The 11,393-nt window shown below is 44.6% G+C and overlaps 1 protein-coding gene across 1 annotated transcript in view; it reads right to left on the bottom strand.

Annotated features, from left to right (window-relative positions):
- Positions 1–283: 283 nt before the first annotated feature.
- The window catches only part of LOC147736935 (uncharacterized), a 115,108-nt gene continuing 103,998 nt past the window's right edge, over positions 284–11,393 (bottom strand). The window contains exons 3-4 of the mRNA XM_086918104.1: positions 11,050–11,058; positions 284–1,632 (exon numbers count right to left, since the gene is read on the bottom strand). Coding sequence (XP_086774230.1) covers positions 678–1,632; positions 11,050–11,058 — 964 coding nt within the window. The 3' untranslated portion in view covers positions 284–677. The remainder of the gene's footprint in view (positions 1,633–11,049; positions 11,059–11,393) is intronic.

Here is an 11,393-nt window from a genome sequence, read left to right as displayed (position 1 = left end):
CTGCAGTGGCATTTGTTAATAGTAATACCTGCATTTTACCAATGAAGCTTCCATCTCCAGAGCCTTGACAACATCGCCACTCTGGGTGTGTTGGGTTTATAGGTTTTATCACTAATCCGACAAGTTAGCTGAAAATACCGCTGTTAGTCCCAGTATTGTTCAGTGTTGCTTTTACAGGTAGTGTGGTAAGGTGCGATTGAATGTTTTTCTTTGTATCTCTTGTTCATCAAATAAAAATCAAGAATGTTTCTTTTCTTTTAATCCACATTGTGTTCAGCTCCCACTGTGTATCCTGGTGCATCATGTCACTTTGCTGTGTGTACGGAAGTGAACAATCACTGGAATCAAACACTTTTATAATTCTGCAAACACTGGTCTCTGTTTTTCTTCTTTCCTGCTAGTTGGGTCTTCTATCATCTGGTATTTCATTGTCCCACATTATTTGAATTTTATCTTTTTCCGTAATTCCGTAATTCATTCCTCTCACAATAACTGCACTGTTCTGCTCTTTTCTATGTCCTCAGATGGGTCAATATTATTTTTGATGTTCTTAAGTTCTTTCCGGAATCTCTGCATCTCTAGGATTATTTCCATGTGAGTTAATTGAAGCAGTGTATTCACTGAGGGCAGTGTGGGATCGAAAAGTGACAAAAGCCCTTCACACTTTCAGTGCCCTTCTATTTTTTCCCCCTGTGTGTTCGCTGATGACTTTGTAGCTCTAATCGTCGACTAAAGCTCTTTCCACATTCATTGCACTTGAGTGGCTTTTCTCCTGTGTGAGTACGCAGATGATACCTTAATGCTGAAGAGCCGCGAAAACTACTGTCACATTTACTACATTGATAGGGTTTTTCCCCCGTGTGTGTTCGCTGATGACTTTGTAGGTCTGATAATCGACTAAAGGTCTTCACACATTCACTGCATTTAAATGGCTTTTCCCCTGTGTGAGTTCTCTGATGTATTTGAAGGCTTGATAAGTGACTAAAGCACTTTGCACATTCACTGCACTTGAAAGGTTTTTCCCCTGTGTGTGTTCGCTGATGACTTTGAAGGTGTGATAACTGACTAAAGCTTTTTACACATTCATTGCACTTGAATGGTTTTTCCCCCGTGTGTGTTCGCTGATGACTTTGTAGGTATGATAATCGACTAAAGCTCTTCGCACATTCACTGCATTTAAATGGCTTTTCCCCTGTGTGTGTTCGCAGATGTCTTTGAAGGTGTGATAACTGACTAAAGCTTTTTACACATTCATTGCACTTGAATGGTTTTTCCCCTGTGTGTGTTCGCTGATGTCTTTGAAGGTGTGATAACTGACTAAAGCGCTTTTCACATTCACTGCACTTGAATGGCTTTTCCCCTGTGTGTGTTCGCTGATGTCTTCGAAGGTATGATAACTCACTAAAGCACTTTACACATTCATTGCACTTGAATGGTTTTTCCCCCGTGTGTGTTCGCTGATGACTTTGTAGGCTTGATAATTGACAAAAGGTCTTCGCACATTCACTGCACTTGAATTGTTTTTCCCCTGTGTGTGTTCGCTGATGACTTTGAAGGCTTGATAACTGACTAAAGCACTTTGCACATTCACTGCACTTGAATGGCTTTTCCCCTGTGTGTGTTCGCTGATGTCTTTGAAGGTGTGATAACTGAGTAAAGCGCTTTTCACATTCACTGCACTTGAATTGTTTTTCCCCCGTGTGTGTTCGCTGATGACTTTGAAGGCTTGATAACTGACTAAAGCACTTTGCACATTCACTGCACTTGAATGGCTTTTCCCTTGTGGACGTGTGCTGATGAAGCTTGAGTAGTGATGACAAACTAAAGCTCTTGCTGCATGTGTGTGATTTTTCTGTCTTGTTTAGTGTCTGTGGGTCGGGTATATATTTGTCTACATCCCATGACTGCATTTCCCGATGGGCCAACATGGCTGATAAAGCACTTGTGTTTTTGTCACACACTTTATATGTGTGCAGTATTTTGCATGTTTGTTCTGTTTTAACAATAAAATGCAATAGCCACCAGATATTTGCCACACTCCTAATACGTAGAAGGTGTCTTCGTAGGCGATTGTGCCTTTAGATTGGATTATGGCTATGTACGCTTGCGGGTAAAGATGTATCTTCCTTTTGGCCGCTGCAGATTGGGACAGTCTGTTGTATTGTAGATAGACGAAATCCTCTTTCCTTTACCCGTCAATTGTCTGGCTCCGTTCTGTTGTGCTCTTCTCTGGTTACTGTGGTTTGGCCAGAAAGAGTTTACAATACACCACGAGCACGGAGTGATGGCTTGTCATCATTTGACAAAACAGAATACTGTGGTAATCACATCATACCGATCCCATGATCAAAGCTGGTGTTGGACACTTGTTATTAAAGGAGGCGGTTTGTTGTTGTTGTTACCTTTATTTTCCTAAGGTCATTTCTTCGTCTTGTGGCGTGGAGGTGCACAGCTCAGACTCTTACAATCACTGAACTGCCCTTGATGCTTGATTCGGGATTTGTCAGTTTGTGTGCAGGTTCCTCTGTCGCCGACTGCGCTGATGTTTTCCTGAATACTGTGGCTCATTATTTCTGCTATTATTGAAGATTTACAGCATTCGCTTCATTATTGATGGTCATTTCATACATTCAAGGCTTGTGTTCTGTTGGATGTAAAGATATTTTAAATTACTAAATTGAAACATAATTGAATGAGAATTCACAATGTTTAACTTGTTGTAATAGACATTTCAGGGGAGATTTACCAAATCTCCACACAATGCAGTGCAGCCCTCCCCCTCTCCTCCCGGAGGTTGCGATGCGCGACAGAGAAGGCCCAGGAGTGCACCCTATTTTCAAAGATATGGCTCTCACCTTCCCTTTCCCTTGCTTCGGCACTGATCACAGTGGCCCTGCGTCATGCACAAACCTTAGCACCAGAGCACTAGGCTGTGCGTGTGTGAGTCCAGCATAGGTTGTGTACAGGAAGGACACCCTTCCTGTACAAAATACTATGCCTAGACATGACAGAAAGCTTTTCCCACTTTGTATGCGTGTTGCACAGTGCAGCACGCATGCAAAGTCAGAAAAGGAAGGAGAAATTAAAGCATTTCTCCTTGCTTGTGCCGAGTTTAAAAGGGCGCAGTTTTCTCACACTAAACCGAATCTACTGTATTTGGTAAATTGTGTTTAGCGTGAGAAACCTTGGGTGGTTGCACGGGAACGCCCATGCACCCCCCTTGGCAGGCCCCCATGGCGCAAAGTAACACGAAGCAGTGCTATGCAATGCTTCACATTACTTTTACGTTGCTTGTGGGAAAGAACATTAGGAAACAAGATTTTGCACTGTTTGTGCCACTTATGTGACGTGAACACGGCGCAAAATCTTAGTAAATCTCCCCCTTCTTCTTTGCCGCCTTTGAAACTTAGCTAGGAATATTTCATCACACACAGATATTTAACTAAAAGTTCAGTTGTTCTGGAGACATCCTATTATTATCTGAAAAGGAGGTGATTTACCAGTGTTCACAGAGTAACTGAGCAAAGAAAGGGTGCTCACGAAGCACCCAAGTGCTAGAGGTATAGCTTAAGATAGACGCATATGGTCAAGTTTCATTGAAACAACAATAGATTTTAGAAAAAGAGATGGATGAGGCTGGGCTGCAACATTTCCGGTAACTTTTCTACGAAGTATACGACAAAAGTAACTTCAGTCACACACTTCTTCTCGTTTCTTTCCCATTCACTTAAGATCATCTCAAATACCAACTCCTGTCTTTACTCGCTGGTCATGAGTCACCTTTGACACTTTCAAGAGCTCCCTTGGTTCAAGCATTTCTGGTTTCTTCTAACCTGGAAGATGTGAACATTATTGTGAGTTGAGGGGGGTTTCCTATCCCCATAACAACTGTCCATCTCCCTGAAACTTGTGCAGCTTACAGAGCCTGGTTCTGGCCTTAAAGACAACTTTAAAAAGCAAATCTTTAGTTCTTCCTAAAGTAGATAAAGTTCTGTAAGATGCAGCTCCTTCCAGGGCTTTTGTGCCAAACAGAGCGAGGGGTTCACTGTAAGGCCCGTCCTTTACATTATAAGCGCAGATAAGGCAAACAAACGTTGATTCATAAAATTCAATATTCAACGATATCAGTCATTTAGTATTTATAGGAATCCATCACAACCAATAATTTACCTGGCATATTCCCGCAGCAGATGTGTGCATATTTCTCTTTTCCCCCCTGTTCCAACATTACATGGCATCTGGCATGACGTTGTCCGTTTGGGGCCCAGGATTCCATTTGTGACCTGATGGGCATTTAGAAGAGTGAGAGGAGGTGTCAGTTATCCACAGGTGATGCGGCATTTCTACCTTTCCATATTTCTCATATTCAAGTTGACCTAATTTCATGTCCTTCGGTCCCTCTTCTGCCCTCTGTCTGCGCACTCACTCTGTGGGATTCATCAGAAGTCAGATACCTGCCTCATACTAACAAGGCCATGGATCTCACTTCTTCTACAACACTTATCGCAGATATAGGGCCTAGTTTAGAGCTTGTCCAACAGATTATTGTCTCAAAACTAGGGTAGGGGTGGGTGAAGAATTCCACTCTGCCGGCAGAGCTCGCAAAATTTTGCCCCACTCCGCACTCTGTGCGGAGTTGTTCCAAAAAACTCCATGCAGAACGGAGTTCTTTTCTCAAGCGGTTCGCCAACGGTAAGGTGGCGAGCTCTTGTGAGAAAATATAACACGCTAGACCTCCTCCTGGCGAGATTTCTCATTGCGGGAGGTCACGGCAGGTCGTGACCACTCGATTGTTAAAATCTGCCATTCCGTTGATGAAGCTGCCACTCGATTAGAATATCAATTTTAGAGGCAGAAAACAGCAGTGCCTCTGGCATGACGCATAGTGCTGTTCGTGCTGATTTTACAGTGGGGGTTAAACTCCTGACACTAAAAATCAGTGAGAGCAGCACAACTTAACAAACTCTGCCCCTAGCGGAAGTCTGCAGAGTGCAGCGGACTTTCCCTGGTACTTCGTGGAGTTCTGTGGAGTAAAACTCTGCGAACGACACCAAGGCATTATCAAAACGTGACAGATATCCTGTCTGCCTTACTATAATTGCTACAGGATGCATTGAATTTTCAATGGCGCTGGCAGGACACCTGTCACATTTGTGATAGAATAAACTATCCGCTGAAATCTAAATCAGACCTTTGATGTACATTGCGTCCAGTGTGGCTAGCTGGGCTTCAAGGATCTTGTGGTTTGTGGGTCTCTCACTGCTTTGAGGTCACCGCCAGGCAGAACTTGTGTAAGCTGCACCCTGTGCGGATCTTCCTTCAGGCTGGACTTCTGTCAGCTGCGCCTTGTGTGGATCTTCCTTCCAGACAAGGGCTTCTTTCCTCAATGATTAGTTCAAAGTTCGGGAGAGGTAGAACTAGTCCAGGTCATCTTCTTTATTGCAGATCTACTGGTCAAGCCACAGACCTCGTGCTCTGAGATGAAGGAGAGTCTGGATTTTCTGAGCTCCGTGGAACATTAAGACAGTTCTACCTCATCCAGCACATACTACGAGACTCCAAGAGTCAACGCTACATGTGCTGCTTTAAGGTTTAATTCAACCACCGTATCTGAAGATCCCCTGGCAAATGCCAACTAGAGAATAAACATCCTGCCTGCACCAGCAGAGTGCAGAAAATTTTTCAAGCAACTCGAGGTACATGGACTTTCTTTATCAGTCGTAACTGAAGATGTTAAACCTTGGTAACATCGATCCCCTTTGGACAAGGTCCTCCATTTTGCTATCAGAATGTAACTCCTCCTGCGCAGACACAAACCCTCAAGTCCGTATTGCATGAAGCTGGGTGGTTCTCACCCAAAAGAGGGCCCTCCACAAATTGCTGACATTTTCTTACACCCACTGGACAGTCGTGGCAACACACAGACCAACTACTCCCCCTCAGGGATCACCCGTCCACCTGCCAGGATCAAGACTCAGATCTTTCAACCTTCTTTGTTACCGTCTTAGGAACGGCCTGTCTCTGTGATTCGTGGAAGCTCCACACTCAGAGAGCTCCCTTGCAAAACCATCTCATGAGAGTGGAAGAAAAGAACAATAAGTAGCACGCCGTGCACAGACGTGTAAATAAATCTACCATTATCATTCCATGAACCATTGTCCTACTGCTGATGTTTCGACATGGATGTTTTGCCGTCTATCACTGCAGCTTCTTCATTTAAAATCTTACTCGCTACTGACCTATGTACTGTTTCTGACCCTACGACATCTCTGGCAGGCATGCTGTGCTGTCTGTTGCTTCATAAATATGAAGTAGATTGCTACTGCAGGGAGAGTGCAGCGTCCTTGCAGACAGATGTACTTGATTGGGATAAAAGGTACCATGTTTGTTAGAAAAGCTGCAACTATTAGAATAATAATACACCAAAAGCAGCGCATATAATGCAATAACAGGCCAGGTACTAGAAAAACGTGATGTAAACAATGCAATAACACAGGCCAGGCACTAGGAAAACGTGACGCAAACAATGCAATAACACAGGTCAGGCGCAAGGAGAATCTGATGCAAACAATGCAATATCAAAGGGTCAGGCACTAGGTGAATCAGATGCAAACAATGCAATAACACAGGCCAGGCATGAGGAGAATCTGATGTAAACAATGCAATAACACAGGCCAGGCAGGAAGATAATCTGATGTAAACAATGCAATAACACAGGCCAGGCTCAAGGAGAATCTGATGCAAACAATGCATAACAAAGGGTCAGGCACTAGGTGAATCTGATGCAAACAGTGCAATAACACAGGCCAGGCACTAGGTGAATAAGACGCAAACACTGCAATAACACAGGCCAGGCAGGAGGAGAATCTGACGCAAACAATGCAATAACACAGGCCAGGCACGAGGAGAATCTCACACAAACAATGCAATAACATAGGACAGGCACACGGAGAATCTGATGCAAACAATGCAATAACACAGGCAAGGCATACGGAGAATCTGATGCAAACAATGCAATAACACAGGCAAGGCAATAGGTGAATCTGATGCAAACAATGCAATAACACAGGCCAGGCACAAGGAGAATCTGACGCAAACAATGCAATAACACAGGCCAGGCACGAAAAGAATCTGACACAAACAATGCAATAACACAGGCAAGGCATGAGGAGAATCTGATGCAAACAATGCATTAACACAGGCCAGGCACGAGGAGAATCTGACGCAAACAATGCAATAACACAGGCCAGGCACTAGGAGAATCTCACACAAACAATGCAATAACATAGGACAGGCACACAGAGAATCTGATGCAAACAATGCAATAACACAGGCAAGGCATACGGAGAATCTGATGCAAACAATGCAATAACACAGGCAAGGCAATAGGTGAATCTGATGCAAACAATGCAATAACACAGGCCAGGCACAAGTAGAATCTGACGCAAACAATGCAATAACACAGGCCAGGCACGAAGAGAATCTGACACAAACAATGCAATAACACAGGCCAGGCTCAAGGAGAATCTGATGCAAACAATGCAATAACACAGGCCAGACACTAGGAGAATCTGATGCAAACAATGCAATAACACAGGCCAGACACTAGGAGAATCTGATGCAAACAATGCAATAACACAGGCCAGGCACTAGGAGAATTTGACGCAAACAATGCAATAACACAGGCCAGGCACCAGGGTTAATGCAAACAATGTAATCACACAGGCCAGGCATGAGGAGAATCTGATGCAAACAATGCAATAACACAGGCCAGGCACGGGGAGAATGTGACAAAAAAAATCCAATAACGCAGAGCAGGCACTAAGAGAGTCTGCCGAAACACTGCAATAACACAGGCACGAGAAGAATCTGATACACACAATGCAATAACACAGGCCAGCCGCAAGGAGAATCTGATGCAAACAATGCAATAACACAGGCCAGGCACAAGGAGAATCTGATGCAAACAATGCAAGAACAAAGGCCAGGCACAAGGAGAATCTGATGTAAGCAGTGCAATAACACAGACCAGAAACGAAAAAAAATCTGATGCAAGCAATGCAATAACACAGGCTAGGCACAAGGAGAATCTGATGCAAACAATGCAATAACATGGGCCAGGCACGAGGAGAATCTGAGGCAAACAATGCAATAACAATGGCCAGGCACGCGGAGAATCTGATGCAAACAATCCAATAACACAGGCCAGGCACGAGGAGAATCTGATGCAAACAATGCAATAACACAGGCCAGGAACTCGGAGAATCTGATGCAAACAATGCAATAACACAAGCCAGGCACTAGGAGAGTCCGACGAAACACTGCAATAACACAGACAAGGCACGAGGAGAATCTGATGCAAACAATGCAATAACACAGGCCAGGCACTACGAGAATCTGACGCAAACAATGCAATAACACAGGCCAGGCACAAGGAGAATCTGATGCAAACAATGCAACAACACAGGCCAGGCACTAGGAGAATCTGACGCAAACAATGCACTAACACAGGCCAGGCACTGGGAGAATCTGATGCAAACAATGCAATAACACAAGCCAGGCACTAGGAGAGTCTGACGAAACACTGCAATAACACAGACAAGGCACGAGGAGAATCTGATGCAAACAATGCAATAACACAGGCCAGGCACTAGGAGAATCTGATGCAAACAATGCAATAACACAGGCCAGGCACAAGGAGAATCTGATTCAAACAATGCAATAACACAGACCAGGCACTAGGAGAATCTGACGCAAACAATGCAATAACACTGGCCAGGCACTAGGAGAATCTGAGGCAAACAATGCAATAACACAGGCCAGGCACTAGGAGAATCTAAGGCAAACAATGCAATAACACACGCCAGGCACCAATGGGATTTCGCCCAGTGGAGTTACTAACAGAAAATGTTCAGTGTCCACCAGCAGAAAAACTTCTATTCTGTCTGTAAGTTCTCTTGACAGATGAGCATGTAGTAGCTGCGGGATCTAGGGTACTGTGTGGACAAGAGGGTGGAAGGGCACTAACGTTATGGAACAGTACACAGCTTTAGAGGCTATGTAGATACAGGGGAGACAACTGAAATGGGCTCGGCACCTCACATGAATGCAATACACGAAAGCGCCCTTACACACAGACCAATCATCCTTGGTGTGTCCGAGGGGAGAAGGAGGGGCTCAGAACACAAACATAGAAGGAAGAGCTAATAGGTGTTCAGGGACACTTTACTGGAAACTGACAACTCTAGTTAGTAGTGTCATGGACTGGTTGTGGGGACGTCTCAAACTTCTTACATGAGAATATTGGTGGGAAGGCACTTACAGATATGCTTAATACATCTACCAAATGCTGTAAAATAAACCTTGACACAACCCTTAACGTGGTGGGCAATTCACTAGTGTGCACGCCCCACCACTGGACATAACATCTAATCTCTGCTTTACCACTTTACCTAAAGATGCTGAAAATACACACCAAATGTTATTTCTCGACAGGGCCACTATACAGGTCCTTATCCAGGGATTGTAGTCCCTCGGCTGCTCCTTCACAATCTCCGCCACCCCACGTGTGGTTTACTAAATTGATACTTGTATAGTGCACTACTCACCCGCAAGGGTCTCAAGGCGCTTGTACGAATACCGCTGTGGAACCCCTCCTGGCTTTCCCTGTGAGGCGTCCACTCCTAGGCACCCCCAAGGTGGAGGCCAGGCATCTTTAGCGTTGTGGGGGCCGTTGTGGAGATTAAGCAAGCTATTGCCCAGAGTTGCAGAGTGGGACTCCATGATTGGAATAGGCACCGAGGCGAGAATTATCAGGTCCGTGGAATTTTTGAGCCCAAGACCCGCCGAGGCGGGGAATTGAACCCTGGTCCCGGGCTAGACCTCTGCATCAGGGAATGCCGCTCTAACCATTGAGCCACACTTCTCCTCTTTACTGCACTAGGAAAGTGTGCAACCAGGAGACTCGGTGTTTAACCCTGACCTACAATTTGTGAAATAGTACGCTTCGGGAATCACGAAGTAAATGTATGCCTCTCCCCCATTTATGTGCAAGATCGGGGGATTTACAACCATCCTAAAGTTGTAAGTAAAACGGTGCTTTTAAAAATGGTCCCAGACCGTGGTGATGCGTCTTTAACTAAAGATTCATTCCTGCGGCTCCTGGACTGTTGTTGTCGCGTTGCCACGAGTGTTGTTGATGAGTTGCCAGGAGTGATGTTGATGCGTTGCCAGTAGTGTTGTTGATGCGTTGCCAGGAGTGTTGTTGATGCTTTGCCAGGAGTGTTCCCTGCAGTTACGTTCCTGGTGCAGTTGGGTGTGTGGTGAATAAATCTTACCCATAGCATACCGATGACATGAATGTTTGATTAACACATAGACATTGCCTTTGGGGGGGTACACAGCGCCCACTCTCATGGACTATTCACCAGAATGTAACGTGAGCCAAGTAATAACCTTTGGAAAAAGTAGTTCTGTGTTCATCAGACTTAAACTGTTTAGTACTAGGCGAATCCTACTCTTTCTGTGCCTCTGTCCCCTGATCTGACAATGTATGCACCTCGAAGGAGGCTGGATGGAAGAAATAAACATGAAAGGCACGTTCCCAACTCAAACCACCAGCATGGATTTCATTCCCTCGTTCAGAGCTGCTTAACTGCAGGTCTCCGCACTGCATATCATCATCTCTAAAGGCAAACACTGTCGACGCAAAAGGAGGGGGAGAGCCCGTTTGACCCTCTAGAGCCTAGGCGGCTCACTAGAAAACAACGACGAAGGACAGGCGAAGGACAGGATTCGAACAGGATAAACCGATCCAACTCAAATATGAGGTCAACGTATTATTATTTCACCTTAATGGTGCAAAAGACACTCTGGAATGAAATCAATACTATTCGAATAATCAATGTTCGATTCATAATAGAGGCATTGCTGTGCTGCAATAAAAGAAATCACCGGCAACAATAGCTATTCCCACAACAAAATGTACTTATTTCAAGTTTGGCTGAATATTTACAAAAAACTGCGACAAAGCGACAACTGATAGACAACATTATAAAGCTTATAAAGGTTACTGGTACTTCTAGAACAACACAAAGGTTAAGGAAAAACAGAAGTAGAAAAGTAGACAGTGTATCCGCAATGACGGACAATAAACCCTTACTAATAGTGACCACATACCCACCGTCTCCAGGTAGGAGCGCCTAAATACAGAAGACCTGCTAATGCGGTGAACGACTACAGTGCATCAAACTGTGCCTATGACATTGGTCTATCCAAACATTTGAATTCTGCATTCGTTCTTCTCGTTAGGTGTTGATCCTGGAAGATATAGGCTGATGGGTTTCGGGCTTGTGCTTTATGCACGCTTCAGGACTTCGCGGAACGAATGTCAC

The sequence above is a fragment of the Lissotriton vulgaris genome, chromosome 1_1 (genome assembly GCF_964263255.1).
Source record: "Lissotriton vulgaris chromosome 1_1, aLisVul1.2, whole genome shotgun sequence".
In the NCBI taxonomy this organism is placed as follows: Eukaryota; Metazoa; Chordata; class Amphibia; order Caudata; family Salamandridae; genus Lissotriton; species Lissotriton vulgaris.
Note: the sequence above shows the minus strand (reverse complement) of the source record. Positions and strands in the feature narration are given on the sequence as shown.